Raw genomic sequence first — 23,877 nt, forward strand, 5'->3', positions numbered from 1 at the left:
CTGGCACTTCCTTCTAGTCTGAGGGAATTGTAAATTTTCATTCTGTTACATAATTTACATATTCCATAAATTTGATAAGCACACTCTCTATCTTTATCCAAGTCACAGACCAAAATGTTGTACCACAAGAACCAAAATAAAAGAGTAGAAGCATGATCCTGACTGTGTTTTACAAATGCCATCATTCCATCTAGACTATTTTTATCTCAGAGAAATAAACTGTCATGTTTTAGACATTATTATTTGCATCTAGAAAGATTAAACTAAAAACAGAATTCCTGTAATGTATTAGGGTTTAATGCACATAGTAAACTTTTCTTGACATATTACAATAATTTGACCTCTAATTGAATAATTATCAAAAAATCTGTATTTTAACTTTTAAAATTTCTGCTTAGTACCTTCTGATACAATAAACAAAACAATTGCATTGTCCAAAAAATCCATTTCAGATGAAATTTAAAAAACTGGTACAATCCCAATGGCTGCCAAATACTATTTGTCTGAACTGAGAACAGAAAACAAACTGAGAGCTAACACAGGACTCTTTGGAAGTGAAATGGAATACAGATTTCTCTAAAACTATCTCGAAAGAAAATTTTAAGCATACATTGACTAAAAGAATGAGATACATGAGCCTGGATGGGGCACTGGACTACAAAAGAATGTTTCAATAGAGAAATGGTTTGTACTGTGAAATGGAAAGAAATCCAATTCTTAGGAGATCAATTCCTGCCATTTAGTCTCTCAGTAAAGACTGCCAGAAGTGAACTGGGGGAAAGAAATTTGTGATGAAATGAGAATATTTCATTTCAGTCAGTTCCATTTGAAAAGAGTTTGAAAATTTTAGACAGTATACTAAAAAATAATAGAAACAATTATTTTATGCCAGATCATGTTGACTTTTAACTCATCAGCAGTTTTTTTATTATACAAACATGGGAAATACAATGTGGAAAAATAAAATACCTGTACTTGGGGAAGCATGAAATATAAACACCGGTGCAATCATCAGTTTTTGATACACAGTTCCACCTATCAGTGAAGGTTTATTATTGCCATCCCCACCTGAGATGGACTGATGCACATTCCATGCCAGGTACTTGCAAATTCTCTCTCTCATAACAAGTGCTTTATATATCAATAACGAAATTACTGGTTTCACACCTAGTTCCTCCTTTCTCATTGGTAGTCAATTCTCCCTCCAAGTGCTACACCTAAAGGAGAAGTAAAGGAAGGCTGGTAGTCAATTTCCACATTGGTTGGGGCATCCTCTTTACCTACAGCAGTGGTGCCCAGCCCCAGTGGTTGTTAAATAATTTGACTATCACCCTTGAACCAAACACCCTCTATTTTCTTATGACATAAAATATCACTGCAATTTCAAAAGATAAAATATGTACACAATTTTATTCAACATTTTACATTATGCTACAAATATGTACAATCTCAATAATAAATTAAAAATAAATGAATAAAATAAGTCCTTCGTTCATAGACACCATGGTACTCAATGCCATTGTTCGGCCTTCATTTCTGTGAGTTCATCTGACCAAAGATCCTGATCATCCTCTTGCCAGAAGAATTTATTTAGGCAGCACATTTGAAATGCTGAGTGTTTCATTGTTGCCTCTAAGCAGTGGGGAGCTGCTTGTTAATAATAGAAATGCTGAAAAGGATCAGCTGCAATCAAGAAGGGTTGATGAACATTTGCACAATATGTACAAAACTCTTCAAGAATTCTTTAATACTTTTTTCCTCCAGCTCCTCACATTCTTTGCATCCCAATTCAGTTTTATACTGCAAATAAAAAGAAAGGATTAGATTGGAAAGTCTAAAATATGCCTTTCCTGCGAATATCATATCATTTGAACCATATGGTGAAGTCTTGAGACATAAATTCATTGGCAGGTTAGGAATTATCATATTAGGAAGAACTATGGGAGATTTGATAAGGGCTGATTTTTCCTAGAGTGAACTAAGGACAATGAAAAAAAACTGAAAAAAAAAAAAATCTATTGAACCATGAACTTTTGCTTAGAGTCCTTCAATAGTTTCTGGTCATCTACCCCAGCATGAAGTCCATGCTTCCCTGCATGGCATGCAGGCTCTCCTTGAGTGGTTCCTTACCTATTTCTTTCACGTTTTCCACAGCTCAAAGATATGCCCTAGGAACACTGGGCTCATGCCTTTAGCTCCCATATATACATCAGGCTATTAGGTGCCTTGCTGTCTTTGCTTTTCTCTCTGCCTGTTCCACACTTCTATTTTAGCTACCAACACTCACACTTAAGATCACTCAGGCGCTGTTTCCATTAGGAAGGCTTTTCTGAACCTCTGAGCTCCTGGGGCTGCACTAAATGTCCCTTCTCTACATTCTCAGAACCCCTTGTTTAGACTCTCTGTCATATCACATCATGTATTATATTGATATTATGGAGCTTTATGCTTTGCATACCACTATTCTCTAGGCTTTTTCAGGACAGGCAAGGCTATGTATTTTTGCTCCCTTAGCATTTAGCATAGGGCCTGGCACATAATATTCACCCAATTATTATTGGTTGAATTCAACTATTTTGAAGAATACCACAAATTATAGTAATTTAAACAGTTTCAGAGAGACCTTCAAGATGGCGGAGGAATAAGACATGGAGATCACCTTCCTCTCTACAAATACATCAGAAATACATCTACATGTGGAACAGCTCCTACAGAACACCTACTGAACGCTGGCAGAACACCTCAGACTTCCCAAAAGGCAAGAAACTCCCCACGTACCTGGGTAGGGCAAAAGAAAAAAGAAACAACAGAGACAAAAGAATAGGGACGGGACCTGCACCTCTGGGAAGGAGCTGTGAAGGAGGAAAAGTTTCCAAACAGTAGGAAGTCCCTTCACTGGTGGAAATGGGGGGTGACGGGGGGAAGCATCAGAGCCACGGAGGAGAGCACAGCCACAGGGGTGCGGAGGGCAAAGTGGAGAAACTGCCACACAGAGGATTGGTGCCGACCAGCACTCACCAGCCCGAGAGGCTTGTCTGCTCACCCACCAGGGCAGGTGGGGGCTGGGAGCTGAGGCTCGGGCTTGAGAGATCAGACCCGAGGGAGAGGACTGGGGTTGGCTGCGTGAACACAGCCTGAAGGGGGCTAGTGCGCCACAGCTAGCCGGGAGGGAGTCTGGGAAAAAGTCTGGAACTGCCTAAGAGGCAAGGGACCATTGTTTCAAGGTGCGCAAGGAGAGGGGATTCAGAGCACTGCCTAAACGAGCTCCAGAGATGGGCACGAGCCAGGGCTATCAGCGGGGACACCAGAGACAGGCATGAGACATTAAGGCTGCTGCTGCAGCCACCAAGAAGCCTGTGTGCAAGCACAGGTCACTCTCCACACCTCCCCTCCCAGGAGCCTGTGCAGCCCGCCACTGCCAGGGTCCCGTGATCCAGGGACAACTTCCCCGGGAGAACACATGGCACACCTCAGGCTGTTACAACATCACAAAGGCCTCTGCCGCCGCAGGCTCACCCCACATTCCGTACCCCTCCCTCCCCCCGGCCTGAGTGAGCCAGAGCCCCCTAATCAGCTGCTCCTTTAACCCCACCCTGTCTGAGCAAAGAACAGACGCCCTCAGGCGACCTACACGCAGACGCGGGTCCAAATCCAAAGCTGAACCCCAGGAGTTGTGCGAACAAAGAAGAGAAAGGGAAATTTCTCCCAGCGGCCTCAGGACCAGCAGATTAAGTCTCCACAATCACCTTGATGTACCCTGCATCTGTGGAATACCTGAATAGACAACGAATCATCCCAAATTGAGGTGGTGGACGTTGGGAGCAACTGTAGACTTGAGGTTTGCTTTCTGCATCTAATTTGTTTCTGGTTTTACGTTTATCTTAGTTTAGTATTTAGAGTTTATTATCATTGGTAGATTTCTTTATTGATTTGGTTGCTCTCTTCCTTTTTTTTAATATATATATATATTTTTTCGTTTTTCTCTTTTTGTGAGTGTGTATGTGTATGTTTCTTTGTGTGATTTTGTCTGTATACTTTTGCTTTTACCATTTGTCCTAGGGTTCTGTCTCTCCGGTTTTTTTGGTTTTTGGTTTATTTTAGTATAGTTTTTAGTGCTTGTTATCATTGGTTGGTTTGTTTTTTGGTTTGGTACCTCTCTTCTTTCTTTCTTTCTTTTTTAAATTACTTTTCAATTTTTTATTTTTAATAATTTATTTTATTTTTTATTTTAATAACTTTATATTTTATTTTATTTTATTTTTCTTTCTTTCTTTTTTTCTCCCTCTTCTTCTGAGCCATGTGGCTGACAGGGTCTTCGTGCTCCAGCCAGCGGTCAGGCCTGTGCCTCTGAGGTGGGAGGGCTGAGTTCAGGACACTGGTCCACCAAAGACCTCCCAGCTCCATGTAATATCAAACAGCGAAAGCTCTCCAAGAGATCTCCATCTCAACAATAAGACCCAGCTCCACTCAATGACCAGCAAGCTACAGTGCTGGACACCCTATGCCAAACAAGTAGCAAGACAGGAACACAACCCGACCCATTAGCAGAGAGGCTGCCTAAAATAATAATAAGGTCACAAACACCCCAAAACACACCACTGGGTGCTGTCCTGCCCACCAGAAAGACAAGATGCAGCCTCATCTACCAGAACACAGGTAGCAGTCCCCTCCACCAGGAAGCCTACAAAACCCACTGAATCAACCTTATGCACTGGGGGCAGACACCAAAAACCACGGGAACTACAAACCTGGAGCCTGCAAAAAGGAGACCACAAACACAGTAAGTTAAGCAAAATGAGAAGACAGAGAAACACACAACAGATGAAGGAGCCAGATAAAAACCCACCAGACCAAACAAATGCAGAGGAAAGAAGCAGTCTACCTGAAAAAGAATTCAGAGTAATGATAGTAAAGATGATCCAAAATCTTGGAAATAGAATGGAGAAAATGCAAGAAACGTTTAACAAGGACCTAGAAGAACTAAAGAGCAAACAATGATGAACAACACAATAAATGAAATTAAAAATTCTCTGGAAGGAATCAGTAGCAGAATAACTGAGGCAGAAGAACAGATAAGTGACCTGGAAGATAAAATAGCGGAAATAACTACTGCAGAGCAGAATAAAGAAAAAAGAATGAAAAGAACTGAGGACAGTCTCAGAGACCTCTGGGACAACATTAAATGCACCAACATTTGAATTAAAGGGGTCCCAGAAGAAGAAGAGAAAACGAAAGGGACTGAGAAAATATTTGAAGAGATTATAGTTGAAAATTTCCCTAATATGGAAAAGGAAATAGTTAATCAAGTCCAAGAAGCACAGAGAGTCCCATACAGGATAAATCCAAGGAGAAACACGCCAAGACACATATTAATCAAACTATCAAAAGTTAAATACAAAGAAAAAATATGAAAAGCAGCAAGGGAAAAACAGCAAATAACATACAAGGGAATCCCAATAAGGTTAAGAGCTGATGTTTCAGCAGAAACTCTGCGAGCCAGAAGGGAGTGGCAGGACATATTTAAAGTGATGAAAGGGAAAAATTTACAACCAAGATTAATCTACGCAGCAAGGATCTCATTCAGATTCGACGGAGAAATTAAAACCTTTACAGACAAGCAAAAGCTAAGAGAATTCAGCACCATCAACCAGCTTTACAACAAATGCTAAAGGAACTTCTCTATGCAGGAAACACGAGAGAAGGAAAAGACCTACAATAACAAACCCAAAAAAATTAAGAAAATGGTAATAGGAACATACATATCGATAACTACCTTAAATGTAAATGGATTAAATGCTCCAACCAAAAGACACAGACTGGCTGAATGAATACAAAAGCAAGACCTGTATATAGGCTGTCTACAAGAGACCCACTTCAGACCTAGGGACACATACAGACTGAAAGTGAGGGAATGGAAAAAGATATTCCATGCAAATGGAAATCAAAAGAAAGAGGGAGTAGCAATTCTCATATCAGACAAAATAGACTTTAAAATAAAGACTATGAAAAGAGACAAAGAAGGACACTACATAATGATCCAAGAAGAAGATATAACAATTGTAAATATTTATGCACCCAACACAGGAGCGCCTCAATACATAAGGCAAATGCTAACAGCCATAAAAGAGGAAATCGATAGTAACACAATCATAGTAGGAGGCCTTAACACCCCACTTTCACCAATGGACAGATCATCCAAAATGAAAATAAATAAGGAAACACAAGCTTTAAATGAAATATTAAAGAAGATGGACTTAATTGATATTTATAGGACATTCCATCCAAAAACAACAGAACACACTTTCTTCTCAAGTGCTCATGGAACATTCTCCAGGATAGATCATATATTGGGTCATAAATCAAGCCTTGGTAAATTTAAGAAAATGGAAATTGTATCAAGTATCTTTTCCATACACAACGCTGTGAGTCTTGATTTCAATTACAGGAAAAAAATCTGTAAAAAATACAAACAAATGGTGGCTAAACAATACACTACTAAATAACCAAAAGATCACTGTAGAACTCAAAGAGGAAATCAAAAAATACCTAGAAAGAAATGACAATGAAAACACGACGACCCAAAACTGATGGGATGCAGCAAAAGCAGCTCTAAGAGGGAAGTTTAGAGCAATACAATCCTACCTCAAGGAACAAGAAAAATCTCAGATAAACAAGCTAACCTTACACCTAAAGCAATTAGAAAGAAGAACAAAAAAACCCAAAGTTAGCAGAAGGAAAGAAATCATAAAGATCAGATCACAAATAAATGAAAAAGAAATGAAGGAAATGATAGCAAAGATCAATAAAACTAAAAGCTGGTTCTTCGAGAAGATAAACAAAATTGATAAATCATTAGCCAGACTCATCAAGATAGAAAAGGATAAGACTCAAACCAATAGAATTAGAAATGAAAAAGGAGAAGTAACAGCTGACACTGCAGAAATACAAAGGGTCATGAGAGATTACTACTAGCAACTATGTGCCAACAAAATGGACAATCTGGAAGAAATGGACAAATTCTTCGAAAAGCACAACCTTCTGAGACTGAATCAGGAAGAAATAGAAAATATAAACTGACCAATTCCAAGCACTGAAATTGAGACTGTGATTAAAAATCTTCCAACAAACAAAAGCCCAGGACCAGATGGCTTCACAGGCGAATTCTATGAAACATTTAGAGAAGAGTTAACACCGATCCTTATCAAACTCTTCCAAAATATAGCAGAGGGAGGAACACTCCCAAACTCATTCTATGAGGCCACCATCACCCTGATGCCAAAACCAGACAAATATGTCACAAAGAAAGAGACCTACAGGCTAATATCACTGATGAACATAGATGCAAAAATCCTCAACAAAATACTAGCAAACAAAATCCAATAGCACATTAAAAGTATCATACACCATGATCCATTGGGGTTTATCCCAGGAATGCAAGGATTCTTCAATATACGCAAATCAATCAATGTGATATGCCATATTAACAAACTGAAGAATAAAAGCCATATGATCATCTCATAGATGCAGAAAAAGCTTTAGACAAAATTCAACACCCATTTATGATAAAAACCCTGCAGAAAGTAGTCATAGAGAGAACTTACCATATATGACAAACCCACAGCCAACATTGTTCTTAATGGTGAAAAAGTGAAACCATTTCCTCTCAGATCAGGAACAAGACAAGGTTGTCCACTCTGACCACTATTATTCAACATAGTTTTGCAAGTTTTAGCCACCGCAATCACAGAAGAAAAAGAAATAAAAGGAGTCCAAATCAGAAAAGAAGAAGTAAAGCTGTCACTTTTTGCAGATGGCATGATACTATACATAGAGAATCCTAAAGATGCTACCAGAAAACTACTAGAGCTAATCAATGAATCTGGTAAAGTAGCAGGATACAAAATTAATGCACAGAAATCTCTTTCATTCCTATACAGTAATGGTGAAAAATCTGAAAGAGAAATTAAGAAAACACGCCCATTTATCATTGCAACAAAAAGAATAAAATACCTAGGAATAAACCTACCTAAGGAGACAAAAGACCTGTATCCAGAAAACTATGAGGAAAGAAATTAAAGATGATACAAACAGATGGAGAGTTATACCATGCTCTTGGATGGGAAGAATCAACATTGTGAAAATGACTATACTACCCAAAGCAATCTACAGATTCAATGCCATCCCTATGAAACTACCAATGGAATTTTTCACAGAACTAGAACAAAAAATTTCACAATTTTTTGGAAACACAAAAGACCCCAAATAGCCAAAGCAATCTAGAGAAAGAAAAACAGAGCTGGAGGAATCAGGCTCCGGACTTCGGACTATACTACAAAGCTACAGTAATCAAGGCAGTATGGTACTGACACAGAAACAGACATATAGATCAATGGAACAGGATAGAAACCCCAGAGATAAACCCACGCACATATGGTAACCCGATTTTTGATAAAGGAGGCAAGAATATAAAATGGAGAAAAGACAGTATCTTCAATAAGTGGTGCTGGGAAAACTGGACAGCTAGAGCAAAGCATAGGCATAACACTCTATGACATAAATCACAGCAAGATCATTTTTGACCCACTTTCAAGAGAAATGCAAATAAAAACAAAAATAAACAAATGGGACCTAATGAAACTTAAAAGCTTTTGCACAGCAATGGAAAACATAAACAAGATGAAAAGACAATCCTCAGAATGGGAAAAAATGTTTGCAAATGAAACAACTGACAAAGGATTAATCTCCAAAATTTACAAGCAGCTGATGCTGTTCAATATCAAAAAAACAATCAATCCAATCCAAAAATGGGCAGAAGACCTAAATAGACATTTCTCCAAAGAAAATATACAGATTGCCAACAAACACCTGAAAGGATGCTCAATATCACTAATCATTAGAGAAATGCAAATCAAAACTGCAATGAGGTGTCACCTCACACCAGTCATTATTGCCATCATCAAAAAATCTACAAACAATAAATGCTGGAGAGGGTGTGGATAAACAGAACCCTCTTGCACTGTTGGTGGGGATGTAAATTGATACAGCCACTATCGAGAACAGTATGGAGTTTCCTTAAAAAAACAGAACTACCATATGACCCAGCAATCCCACTACTGGGCATATACCCTGAGAAAATCATAATTCAAAAGGAGTCATGTACCACAATGTTCATTGCAGCACTATTTACAATAGCTAGGACATGGAAGCAACCTAAGTGTCCATCGACAGATGAATGGATAAAGAAGATGTGGCATATATATACAATGGAATATTACTCAGCCATGAAAAGAAATGAAATTGAGTTATTTGCAGTGAGGTAGATGGACCTAGAGTCTGTCATACAGAGTGAAGTAAGTAAGAAAGAGAAAAACAAATACTATATGCTAACATATATACATGGAATCTAAAAAAAAAAAAAAAGGTTCTGAAGAACCTAGGGGCAGGGCAGGAATAAAGACACAGATGTAGAGAATGGACTTGAGGACACAGGGAGTGGGAAGGGTAAGCTGGGATGAAGTGAGAGAGTGGCCAGCTGTAAAATAGATAGCTAGTGGGAAGCAGCCACATAGCACAAGGAGATCAGCTCGGTGCTTTGTGACCACCTAGAGCGGTGGGATAGGGAGAGTGGGAGGGAGACGCAAGAGGGAGGAGATATGGGGATATATGTTTATGTATAGCTGATTCACTTTGTTATAAAGCAGAAACTAACACACCATTGTAAAGCAATTATACTCCAATAAAAATGTTAAAAAAAATAACAAAAAAAATAAACAGAGTTTCATGAATAACTAGAATATTGCAAATGTAGCGATTAAAATTAAATTTTTCAGGGATCATCTGAACCATGAAAGCTTCACCAGCAAAATTCAAAATTAGATTTTCCATCCATTAAGCATTTAAAATTCAGATTCACCAATGTTTATCAAGCACATACTCTACGCTAGGCGCTATCATATTCCATATTGTGCTGTCCTATTTGATCCTGAAAATAATTATGTCAGCTAGGAAGGCAGAGATATTAAATGACTCATCTCATTTGACATAATCAATGAAATGCTCTGCATCCAGGTCTTCTGACTGTGCAGTCCGGCCACACTATGTCATGATGAGGGTGACTATAAAAATGCACATTAAAGTGTTCCCCATTGACATTGCTGTGAGTTATCTGTTGCATGGGTCAGTCTTTCCACCAATAACAGAGAAATAACATATCACAAGAGTATTTTAAACATTAATATATTCATTTCAGAAATAGATCGAGAATCTAGTACATGCCAAGCATTGTTCTGGGAGTTGGGATACAGCACGAACACAAAGAAACAAACAAAAAACCCTCCCCTTCTGAAGCTGCCATACTAGTAGGAAAAAACAGACAATATCCATCAAGTAAGATATGTAGTATTTAAGACAGAGGGACATACAGAGAAGGGGGTGGGGTGTGCTGAGGTGGGGGAGTGGCTGTGGTTATAAAGAGGTAACGTCACTGACACAGTGACATTGAAGCACCTGGCACTTTTAGGGAAAATCCAAGGTGTCCAGCCACATTAGCTCGGGGTGTCTGTTCTTTCAGTTGCCTCTGCATGAACATACTTTCCCCGGCATCCTTAAAGCTCTTTCCCTCTCACGTCTTTGCCAAATGTCAGCTGAGTAGGTAAACCTTCTCTAAAGTAGATTCCCAGTCGCCTTACCTGCCTCTTTTTTCTTTGCCCTTCCACTTAATAAACACCTGACTTATTATTCATTTGCTTATTGGTTGATTTCTGTATGCTTCTTCCTTCCGTAAGAGCAGGAACTATGTGTGTTTTTTCACTTCTGTTATCTTGAGGGCCTACAATGGGGCCCAAAAAGTATTTGTAAAATGAACGAATTATGATTATGCCTTTTTGGTTTATAAAACTTTTTCTATTCACTTTGCTTTGGCCACTAGTGTTTTGCCCTGAAAGCCATAATCCTTTGTAGGGCCTTTGCATAGCCAATGCCCCAGGGGGTCCCTGGTATTTGCTCTCCTGGAGGCCTATATTGCTCCTGTTGCCTGGGATGGTCCAAATTATACTCCAATTATTAATATTTTTATTATTATCCTTTTGCAGCATTTATTCTTTGAGTAGATAAGAAGGCAGACTCTGGAGTGAAACTGCTCAGGGACTCCTGGCTCCCCATTTTACTAGCTGTGTGAATTGGAGGAAGAGATTCAAGCCCCCAGAGCCCCAATTCCTTCAACCTTAAACAGAAACAGTGACAACTATCTCACAGATTGATTGCGAGAATTCAACGAATTACCATCTAACCCTTGAAGAACAGTATCTGGCACAGAGTAATAACCCAAGTAAATGTGGATTACTACTATGGATGCTCAACAATTATGTAATTAGATTAATGTCTATCCACTGCACCTAGTGATCGACACCTTGAGGTCAGTGACCTGACTGTCTGGTTCACCCTTGTCATACCAGCACTGAAGCACACGGCCTAGAGTATGCAGTCAATGTTTGTTGAATGAATAAATCAATAAACAGTTTAGGAGTGTGTGCACACTAGTGATGGTGCTGCTTCTGGATGCCACTCCACTGGAATTAACTCACTTTCCCAAGTGCCCCTTCAGAGGGTCTCCTTGTCCATTACATCCCAACCAGCTAATGATTTCTCCCAATCAAGCCAACAGCATCCGATGTAGCTCTGCATAACTATTGGATAACTCACCTCAATGGAAGATAAACTGCTGTTTGCTAGGATGATAAGGTTTTCTACCGTATCGTTAATGTCTGAATTTCTGGACTCATGCATAATAACACGTAACTCCAGGAGAAAGCATTTCATCGCTGTTACTTTGCAACTGGGCTAAAAGAGATACAAAGAACCATTTTGAAAAAGAAAAAAAAAGACAATTATTTCCCCATTATTCAGTTTCACACAGATGTAATTTTGATTTTTTAAAAAGTCAATCCAGCTATTTTATGAAGAAACACAATACCCCTAAAAAGTTTTACATAGGAAGCAGCTTGATTTTTTTCCTTCTCTTTTGGCTTTGAAATCAAAACCAAAACAAACTGAGAACAAAACAGGAAGGATGGTGATACTGTATAGAAGAAAGAACATAAAACTAGAAAACGTGGAAATAATAGGCCACTTTTTCCTCACTAAGCACATTTCCTCTGTGTAAAGGGCAGGTAATACTGACCTGAGACTCTCAGAACATTAATAGAGATGGTGCATATGGAAGAATTTCTTAGAATCAGATCATATTGTTAACATTTTAAACAGTGGTGGCTGCTAATCATACTATTCCTGCAAGTTCCAAAGTTCCAGAGGCAGATGTGATTCCAAGAAATTTCTTAGAAAAATCAAAGCAGGAGTATGGTCTATTCACAGGCTGGCCATATCAGAAAGGTACCTTTCAGGTCCCACAAAAATACATTTCCCAAGAGGATTACTTTAACAAAAACTTAAACTTCAAACAAAAGAAGCATTTAGTGAGCATGTGGGAATTTGACCACGACGTGTCTGATTTCCTGTTTTCAGTGCCATGCATAGTGCCTGGGACTCTGCAGGCACTTAACAGGTGCTTACGGAAGGAAGGAAGGAAGGAAGAAGAAAGGAAGGATGACAGCCACGTGCCTGGAACTGGCAATATTCCTTATTCCCCCACAGCAGCTTCTCCGGATTGAAAGGGTAAATGCTGTCACCATGTCGATAATAAACTAAATAATAAATAAAATAAAATAAATAATAAAACTGAGGTTCAGAAATATTTAGTGTCTTCCAAGGTAACAAAGCTTGGAAGTGGCTGAGTCAGGGTTTAAATCTAAATTTCAATCTCAACTACTTTCTACAACCCACGGGTTGCGAGGTTATCTTCTCACAAAAAAAGCCATCTCAGGATTCGGAGTGCTGGTGGTTAACTGACTGCTTTCTACTTTGAAGAAAATGCACAGAAAAGTGGAAAACATGCCGAAGCCAAAAGAGGGAAACGATTTCTAGCGCAGCAGCACTAGCCAAGTGAATGATGGATAGCTGTTCTTTCTAGTTTCTGGCTGTGGCTTCTTTCCAATGCTTAGAAAGTCTTGATAGGGCAAAACCTTCTACTGCAGAGAAATTCTACTTAAGGAATAATAGAGAGAGGACTCTGAGCTCTGAATGCACACAACACACAGTTTGTTTTTCACGAAGTGAAGATGTCAGGGATTTGTTTCTTGGTTTTTTGTAGCCAATTCAGAGGGAAAGGACTAGCAACTCAACTGAAATCCTATATGCTTAAGGCAACGTCAGCAGCATATGAGTGAAACAAGATCCGTTTTGAATTCTGATAGACTTTGTGGGTTGTGTTTGTTTTCTTTCTCACATAGAGAGTAAGCAGTCAGAATCCCTTTTTGACAACTGTAGAGATTCGGGCAAAATGTAGCGCATGAATGTATTTAAACAATTTGTAAAAAATATGATTAAAAGGGATAATATGCTACAGCACTGGAAACAACTGATATATTGGATACTTTTAAATTGCCGGAGTTAACTTGATTCTTGCATTTAATTGCATCATGATTTAATTGCATCACAGAAATATATACTATATTTTGTTTGACATTGATGGGAAAAGCTTTTTTATGTTTTGATTCGGCAATGATGCTACAATGAAAACAGCATCTATGTAGCTCTTTCTCCCCAAGTCCTATAAACTCAACAATTACATATAAAATTCATTGACCATGTGTCGTAAGAACGTGCCAAAAGTTAGATTTTTAAACTATACACAGTCCAGTAAATTTATGAAAATATACTTCTTAGACCTTTGAAAATTGCAAAATATAGCAATATTGAAAACAAACTATACTCACATGAGCATTGCTTTCAGTATATAAAGTGGCATCCATATGTATAGACTGAAAGGAAATAAAATTAGGTAATATGAAAAACTATTCCCGCTTTAGATATAATGAGAACAACCTAATGAAAACACTAAAACTTTTTTCAATGAAATTCTTTATTTTGAGATAATCTTAGATTCATATGAAATTGTAAGAGAAAATACAGGCAAATCCTGTGTGCGCCTACATCGTTTCCTCCAGTGTTGAGGTCCTGCATAATACAGTACAATAGCACAACCAGGAAACTGACATGGATGCAATCCACCCACTCTGTTCAGATTTTACCAGTTTTATGTGCACTAGTGTGTGTGTGCGTGTGTGTGTAGTTCCATGCCATTTTATCAGATGTGTAAATTCATGTAACCACTACCACAGTTAAGATACAGAATCCTCCTGCTACTCTTGTATAGCCAAAATCACCTTCCTCCAGATATGCTCCTCCCACCCCCTACCATCCGTCTAATCCCTGGCAACCACTTCTCTGCTCTCCATTCCTATGATATCATTTCAAGAATGTTATATAAATAGAATCATACAGCATATAACCTTTTGAAATAGGCTTATTGAAAAAATTAATAGACTTTATTTTTTAAGCAGTCGTAGGTTTACAGAACATGAGCAGAAAGTACAGAAAGTTCCCACATGGCCCCTTGGCCCCCTCCCAAGTTTCCCCTATTATTAACATCTTGCATTAGCGTGGTACATCTATTACAATTGATGAGTCAATATTGATACATTTTCAACTAAAGTCCATAGATTCCATTAGGGTTCACTCTTGGTGTTGTACGCCTATAGTTTTTGACAAACGTATAATGACATGCGTTGATCATTACAGTATCATACAAAATAGTTCTGCTGCCCTAAAAATCACTTGTGCTCCACCTTTTTATCCTTCCCTTTCCCTTATCCCCTGTTGTATTGTATCCAACCTTTTCCAGAATGTCACATAGTTGGAATCATATAGTATCATATCATATAGTATGTAGCCTGTTTTGATTGGCTTCTTTCACTTAGCAATATGCTTTTAAGGTTCCTCCATACCTTTTCATGGCTAAACAGCTTATTTCTTTTTATCACTGAGTAATATTCCATTGTACGGATGAACTACAGTTTGTTTACCCCACTGGCTTTTTTTCACACAGCATAATACTCTGGAGATCCACACAACTTGTTGTATCAGTAATTTGTTCCTTATTATTGCTCACTATTATTGTTTGATATAATGTACCAAAGCCGAACTGTTGACCTGTTGAAGGACATTTGGGTTCTTTCCAGTTTTTAGCTATTATAAATAAAGTTCTATTAACATTCATATGCATGTTTTTGTGTGAATGCACGTTTTCATGTCTCTGATATAAATGTTTGAGTGTAACTGTTGGATCATATGGCAAATGCATGTTTTGTTTTATAAGAAACAGCCAAACTATTTTAGACTGGCTGTACAATTTTACATTCTCACCAGCAATATATAAATGATTCAGTTCCTCCACATCCTTGCCAGCATTTGGTATTATCAATATTTTTTATTTTAAATATTCATATAGGTGATATGTCATTGAGGCTTTAATTTGCATTCCCTAAATAAAATACAGCCATTTATTGGTACTTTCTCTCCAAAAAAGACTTAGGGTGATTTATAATTTCTTCCTTTCTAATATGCATACCTATTATTTATTTTGCTTGCCTTAGCCTTTTATTTCTTTTTTCCTTGCCTTGCCAATTGAGCTAAAGTTTCAATACTATCTTGAATAAGAGTGGTAAGAAAAGACATCCTTGCCTTGTTCCCAATTTTAGGGGAAAAGCAGTCAGTCCCCATTAAGTCTAATGTCAGCTCTAGGTTTTCTGTACATGCTCTGTAACAAACTGAAGGAGCTTCTTCTTTATTCCTTGTTTGCTGAGAAATGTTTATCATGTTTATCATTGAAGAGGTGCTGCATTTTTAAAATGTCTTTTCTGCATCAATTGATACGATCATATGATTTCCTACTTTAGTCTACTCGTATAGTGGATTACATTGATTGATTTTCAGATACTGAACAGGTCTTGCATTTGTTACATTTTGGTAGTTTGTGGTTTTTGAGGAAATTGTCCATTTCCTCCAAATTATCAAATTTACGAGAATAAAGTTGTTCATAGCTTTTCTTTAGTATCCTTTTAATGGTTGTAGGTTCTGTAGTAAGACCCCAATTTCAGTCCTGATACTAATGGTATGTGTCATCTCTTTTATCTTTGTCAGGCTTTCTAAAGGTTTATCGACTTTATTGATTTTTTTCCCAAAGTAAAGAGCTTTATGTTTTGTTGATTTTTGTCTATTGTTTTCCTGATTTCAATTTCCTTCCTTCCTTCCTTCCTTTTTATTACTTCCTTCCTTCTGCACGTGTTGGGCTTATTTTGCTCTTTTCCCAGTTTCTTGAGACAGTAACTTAGATTGGTGAACTGAGATCTTTCCTCTCGTCTAAGGTAATCATTTAGTTTTATCAATTTCCCACTAAGTAAAGCTTTAGCTAAATCCCACAAAACTTCCTATGTTGCATTTTTTTTTTTTTTCAAACAGGGTAAGGCTTTTTAAAAAAATTTTTATTTATTTATTTATTTATTTATGGTTGTGTTGGGTCTTCGTTTCTGTGCTAGGGCTTTCTCTAGTTGCGGCAAGTGGGGGCCACTCTTCATCGCGGTGCGCGGGCCTCTCACTATCACGGCCTCTCTTGTTGCGGAGCACAGGCTTCAGACGCGCAGGGTCAGTAACTGTGGCACACGGGCCTAGTCGCTCTGCGGCATGTGGGATCTTCCCAGACCAGGGCTCGAACCCGTGTCCCCTGCATTGGCAGGCAGATTCTCAACCACTGCACCACCAGGGGAGCCCCCTATGTTGCCTATTTGTCTCCATTCAGTTCTATATTTTTAAATATCCTTTGAGACCTGCTCTTTGACCCATGGAATGTTTATAAGTGTCTCATTTAATTTCCAAGTGTTTGGAGATTTTCCTGTTGTACTTATGTAATTGACTTCTACTTGATTCCACTGGGGCTGGATAACATATTCTGCATGATTTCAGTTCTGATAAATGTGCTAAAGTTTGTTTTATGGCCCAGGATATGTTCAGTCTTGGTGAGTGGTGCCTGAAAAAAAACGTTTATTCACTGTTGTGGGATGAAGTGTTTTTCTATGGAAATTAGATATTGTTGGTTGACTGTGTCATCCACTTCTTTTATATCCTTTCTGATTTTCTGTCTAGTAGTTCTATTTGTCACTGAGGAGGTACTAAAGTCAACTATTAATATATTTATGGATTCGTCTGCTTCACCTTTTGGTTCTATTATTAATTTTGCTTCTTACATTTTGAGGCTCTGCTGTTTGGTAGGTACACATTTAAGATCATTATGTTTTCCTGGTGGACTCATCTTTTACCATGATGTAATGTCTCTCGTGACTCTAGTAATTTTATTTGCTGTGAAGTCTACATTATCTGATATGAATATAGCCACTTCTGATTTTTAAAATTATTGTGTGAATTATTATGTGCATGTGCCTCAGTTTCCTAGAGCTGCTGTAGCAAGGTATCACAAAGTAGGTGTCTTCAAACAATTCATTCACTTACAGTTCAAAGCCAAAGAGTCAATTGTGCCTGTTCCCTCTGAAAGCTCTAGAGAACTGTCCTTCCTTATGGCTCCCAAACCCTTTGCAGCTCCAGACGATCCTTGGCCTTCCTTGGCTAGGAGCTGTAACATTCCAATCTCCTTTGGCTTTTAGCTGCCTCGGTTTTCATATGGCCTTCTTCCCTGTGTCTATGTATCCTGTCCTCTTCTTATAAGGACACTAGTCATTAGATTTGGGACCACCCCACTCCACTATAACCTCACCTTAACTAATTATATTTGCAAAGACCCCATTTCCAAATAAGGATACATTCTGAGGTTCTAGGTGGACATGAATTTTGGAGGGACACTATGCAACCCACTACAGCATGGGTTTCTCTTCTTTTAATTTCAACCTACTTATGTCATTATATATATATATACACATATTATATATGTATATATTTGTATATATATTACATATATACATATTATATATGTATATATTTGTATATATATTACATATATACATATTATATATGTATATATTTGTATATATATTACATATATACATATTATATGTATATATTTGTGTATATATTATGTATACATATTATATATGTATATATTTGTATATATTATATATACATATTACATATGTATATATTTGTATATATATTATTTATACATATTATATATGTATATATTTGTATATATATTATATACATATTATATATGCATATATTATATATACATTATATATGTATATATTATATATACATATTATATATGCATATATTATATATACATATTATATATGCATATATTTGTATATACATATTATATATGTATATATTTGTATATACATGTATATTTGAAGTGAATTCCTTGTAGACAGCATAAAGTTGGTTTGTCTTTTGTTATCAATTTGGCCAATCTCTGTCTTTTATTTGTATTCTTTTTCTCCTCTCCTTCTAGGATGATAATGCTAGGAATGCTGGATCTTTTATTGTCCCAAAGCTCCCTGAGGCTTTATTTGCTTTTTTTTCAGTCTATTTTGTTTCTATTATTCTATCCTCAAGTTGACTGTCTTTCCTCTGTCATATTCATTCTGCTAATGAGCCTCTCAAGTTTGTTTCATATTCTACTTGTTGTATTTCTTAGTTCCATAATTTCCATTTGGTGCGTTTTACATATTGTATTTCTTTGCTAAGACTTTCTGTTTTTTGGGGGGGTTTTTTCAGTTGTTTCAAGGATATTCATAATTGCTTGCTGGCACATCTTCATGATACCTGCTTTAAAATCCCTGTCAAATAATTCCAACATCTAATCCATCTCAGTATCAGAGTCTGTTTCTGAGTCTCTTCTCATTCAAGTTGTGATTTTTCCTGCTTCTTGGTATGAAAAGTGATTTTTCAATTGTATTCTGGTATTTGGGCTATTATGTCAGGAGACCCTGGTCCTATTTAAATCTTCTGTTTTAACATGCAGCCACCCTGTGTAGGCTTAGCATAGAGGTTCTGACCTATGTTTGCATGCTGTGATTCCAATGACGGTTCAGTTTTCAGAGTCTTTGTGGTGCTAATTTGGAAGGTTTGGTACACCTGTTGACCGGGGACTCTCACTGCTCCCTGTTGTATCGCCCACACAATAGTACATCCCATATTTCTCCCCTCTACAGGTTCTGCCAGGTCAGCTGGTGTCTCCAGGTGGGAGAAGCGTTCTCTAGCCCATGGAACAGACAGCCCTTCCCTGAGTCAGGCCATTCCCCCCACAAGGGCCACAAAGCTGCCTGGTTTCTTGGGTAGGAAAAGGGAGTCTCTCTGGCCTGTGGTGACGGAGAGTTCTTCATGCTGGGCCACTCATAAATTGAGTTTTAAAGATAATTAGGGTCTGAAAATTCTAAATAAAAGAGTTCATTTGAGGTGCTAAGAGGCTCACCAATTCTACAGAAACATTATTGTTTCAAGTGAGATTTCACTAAGATTGACAGCAAAACACAAGGAATAACATACTCCATAGCAATTATACCAGATATTTTATGGAAAAATGAGTACTCACTTGAATAAGATCTTCAATTCTTTTCAAATCACTTATTACATGCTGCCAGTTTGCTTCTGTTTTAGGAAGACCTGCACTGATACAACTGAAAGCAAAACCAAAGAGCAAAGCATTTTGAATGAACATAATATTGTCTTGATGAATACTATAGGCAAAAGAGCAATCAAGACTTTTTTTAATCCAACAAGTGAAAAGATGAGTGTTATCCTTGCCTTTGTGCATTCGACAGCCTTGTAGATGAATATAAAAACTGAACATATAGTACAACTCTGATGCTTTAAGCTAGCCTGATGACCAACTTGCATTAAAGAAAAGCCTAATTTGAAGGGATGACTTATAAATAACCTGGTGCAATTTATCACAATGAAATAAAAAGAGTGCTTGATGTGTGGCAGTGCTCAGTAATGTTTTTGAATGAATTATTACTTTTCTTTAAGTAGAGGTCCCATCACACTTTTACATCTAATAAATGGGTAAACTTCTTAAAATAAGCAATCATCTTTTTCATGTAATGATCTTGACAGTAAATATTCTTTACAGTAGGTTAAACATTCCCCTTGCATGCTCCTTGTAGCAGCTGTCTCCATAAACGTTATGGACTTGAGCCTAATCTAGTCATAAAACTAGATCATATAGCTTACTTATTGTTTGTAAAACAGTAATTTAATATCAGGACAAAAGACACATACACTGACCAAGTAACTGTAGAATAATTCTTAGAGCTTCAGGAAAAATAGTCTGTCTTTGATGGATCCTGTACAGAAGCATGAGAGCCAATACTATTTTTTTCTTTTGAGAGGAGGATTTACCTGCACAAATCTATGGTTCCCCACAGCACGAAGGCATTATAGAGTAAAACTGAACTGAGAGATTACATAACTATAGGTTGGGTGAGTGCAGTGTATTAGTTGCATCTAACAGAGAAGAAAAAAGTTAATAGGCATGGAAAAATATGAATGTTTATTTGGAAGAAAAACAAAAGGCCTCAATAAAGAAAGAAATGTTTTAAACTGAACTAACATAAGGCTCAAAGGATAGGAGAAGTCAGTGCCAGGGACAGATAAAAAAGTAATGTGGGTGAGCCCTCAATATCTAATTTTTTTACTGGTGTGAAAATCACACAGGATATTAATAAAGAGTGTGCTTCCAATTTTAGTTAGATACCAAGAAGTCCAATTTATTTGCAGGATATAATACTCATTTGGAATATTACAAGAATATAGAAATGCTCTGTAGGAAGTTTACCAAACCTCCTCTGAATCTCCCATAATCTGTCCTCTATCATACCCCAAATACTGAGTACCTAAGGATTTAAGCAAACTGAACATAAACCAATTTAATAGAGAAGATATTAAAGAACAATGATCATGGTTATTAACATGATGATTTTTTGCTGAAAGATAAAATTACCCTAAAATGAAGACATGAATGCCAGCCTCAGTTAAAAAATGACTGTTCAGAAGTAAACACAAGTAGCACTGGATGGAAGTACTTCTCAAATATGGTTTCTGAAAAATATAATCATAGACAAAGTGGTTAAATTTTTTAGTTAAAAATTTTTTAGTTAAAATTTTTTTAGTTAAAAAGGAACGAAATTGGGTCATTTGTAGAGACGTGGATGGATCTAGAGACTGTCGTAAGAGTGAAGTAAGTCAGACAGAGAAAAACAAATACCGTATATTAACGCATATATGTGGAATCTAGAAAAATGGTACAGATGAACCAGTTTGCAGGGCAGAAACGGAGACACAGATGTAGAGAACAAACGTATGGACGCCAAGGGGGGAAAGTGGCAGGGGGGTGGTGGTGGTGGTGTGATGAATTGGGAGATTGGGATTGACATGTATACACTAATATGTATAAAATGGATAACTAATAATAACCTGCTGTATAAAAAAATTAATAACATTTTAAAAAATGAGATTTAAAATAATTTTAAAATTATCATATTTTTAGGTTCCAAAATGTAAATATATCAAGATTTCAGAATTCCTTACCAGAATTAATGAAATTAGAATTTACTTTTTTTGCTTTCCTCTCTACCTTCGGCTCTGTCTCCTATGTGCAAAATTCTTCAATACATATTTTTCCAGATGCATTTCAATGACAATAATTTAAAGAAAATATACATATTTACTAATTTACATATATGCTAATATCACCGCTTAATTTGTTTCTATTATCCTTAACCTCCTTTTCATCCTTCTTTCCTAATATGTCCAACATATTTCATACAACACAAATTAGTGACATGAATTACTAATATAGGTGTACTAGTTATATATTAATTTCATGTGATGATGAAATTAAAAATTAATATCATCTGGAGAAAAATTGGATAGAAATGGAACCAACCAAAGATACTCTATGCCACCCTGAGAGTCAATATATAATCATTTTTCTGGGTGATTTAGGAAAATCACTTATCTTAGAACTTCTCAGAGTTTCAATACCTCTGCCTGCCTCTTTAACATTGTCAAAACCTTTATAGTTTCAGACAGCAGTATTGACTTAACCACTTAACCTCTAAGAATCTGTGCTTCATGTAGTCTACACTGAAGGGATGAATAACGCCCAGACCTGTTAAAGACTACACAACTTACTGAGTACATAGACACTTAAAGAACAAAACAGGGTGAGATAAGTGAAATAATACATTTACAACAACATCAAGGGCACATCAGGGTGTTAACAGACTTTAAAAACCTGTTTTACTTATTTTCAAAACAACAACAATCCATATGTGAATGTACCTCTGTGACTTCCCAAAATCTTTAGAGAAGAGCCATATAACTTATTATGAAGTATCTGAGATACAAGTGACCTTTTAAGAAAAGTCCATATACTATCTTCATCTAATTTTTCTTACCAAAATTCTCATTACTCAATGCCAGAGTAAATCCTTAAGTATTGAAGAAGAGCTGGCTAAGGCATTGGGTTTCCAGCAGCCATCCATCCAGAATACTTCCTACAACACAACCCAGAGTAAAGATGATCCATTAAAAACACAAGTGGACAAATGGGGGGAAAGGAAGGGAAGAGAATTAATATTTACTGAGCACCTACTTTTCCACGGGCACTCTATTAGTCACTTGATATGTGTATCACATTTAATCCTCAGAACAATCCTATGGTGTAGGATTAGCAGCATTTGAGTGAGCTGCCCAGGTCCCACAGCAAGTACAAGACTGCCAGGATTTGAGACCAGGTCTGTCTGATTACAGAGCCCAAGGCCTTTCCACTATATTATGTTCCTGAATTGGTTAAATTCCAAAACCATATTAATGAAAAGCAGAAGCAGCCAAATATCTTATGTATATAAGCTACTGACTGTTAATCTAATTTATAACAGAAGTAGTTACTTCTACAGACATGGAATAGATGTCTTCAGTCTTTAAATCACTGTTAATTGAAACATCATTTGAGAATTTCATAAGTAACAAAATTTGTTTTCTTTAATTCAAAGTGGTGAACAATGTGAAGATTACACATTCCCATATTCAATTCCATTTTATTAAAGAAAAATTTAAAACCAAAATATATAAAATATAAACAATTATTTTTGCCATCCTTCTAAAATAGTATGTATTTGTTGACCTCCCCTTCAAAAATCAAAATCCGCCACGTCTCTTGACATAAGCTTTCACTGAAATTAAGTTCTGTAGACTAAAATTATTTTATTTTTCAGATTTTTTAAAATATAAAAATGATTATAATATATGATGTATAACTCTTTAAAAGAAAAACTGGTATTTAACTAGGTATTAAAGATACTGTAAGAATATATCCAATAAAAATGCCCTTTTTTCCACAACTAAATACTAAGTCTAATCCTCCTGTTACATACAATCTAAACCATCCATTAATCAGTTTAATTAAATCAACCTCTCTTTGTTACTCTCATCTTATAATCATTCTCTTTGTCTATGTTATCTCAGTACTCCAAATTTTTTGCTAAACTTTAAAACTATCTTTGTAATTTCACCCAAAGTCTCTTAAATTCCCTACCTCCTTTTTAGTTGCAGGATCCCCCCCACCCCCCACTCCACATTGTTCAAAAAACAAGATTTACTGACTTGGGACCAAGCAGTACAAAGGGTGATATAATTGTTAATAAGGCCTCATGAAGCTGCTTTTGTAAACAATGAGGATTTCAATCCTGGGCTTTTACATCAGTGAGTCTCCACACACGCAGGATGTTAAAATCTTACCAATGAGACTTCCACTGCCCTGTCCAACTACAATCAGTCAAGGACAACTAAGAGCTTTAGCCAGAATGCTCCATGCCAAGCATGGAGGAATTAGTAGGAAATGGCCTCAAAGACTTCTAACAAATAACAATAATGGAAACCAGTGTTAACAGAAAGGAAATTTTTACAGCT

At 36.9% G+C, this 23,877-nt stretch overlaps 1 protein-coding gene across 3 annotated transcripts in view; it reads right to left on the minus strand.

The window, feature by feature from the left end:
- Nucleotides 1–1,489: 1,489 nt before the first annotated feature.
- IL15 (interleukin 15) overlaps nt 1,490–23,877 on the minus strand; it is a 91,835-nt gene continuing 69,447 nt past the window's right edge. For all 3 annotated transcript variants that reach the window (XM_061191644.1, XM_061191643.1, XM_061191642.1), the window contains 6 exons: nt 22,365–22,463; nt 20,906–21,003; nt 19,496–19,580; nt 13,830–13,874; nt 11,701–11,838; nt 1,490–1,800 (listed from right to left, as the gene is read on the minus strand). In XM_061191644.1, coding sequence (XP_061047627.1) covers nt 1,690–1,800; nt 11,701–11,838; nt 13,830–13,874; nt 19,496–19,580; nt 20,906–21,003; nt 22,365–22,376 — 489 coding nt within the window. In that variant the 5' untranslated portion in view covers nt 22,377–22,463 and the 3' untranslated portion in view covers nt 1,490–1,689. The remainder of the gene's footprint in view (nt 1,801–11,700; nt 11,839–13,829; nt 13,875–19,495; nt 19,581–20,905; nt 21,004–22,364; nt 22,464–23,877) is intronic.

The sequence above is a fragment of the Eubalaena glacialis genome, chromosome 5 (genome assembly GCF_028564815.1).
Source record: "Eubalaena glacialis isolate mEubGla1 chromosome 5, mEubGla1.1.hap2.+ XY, whole genome shotgun sequence".
Classification (NCBI taxonomy): domain Eukaryota; kingdom Metazoa; phylum Chordata; class Mammalia; order Artiodactyla; family Balaenidae; genus Eubalaena; species Eubalaena glacialis.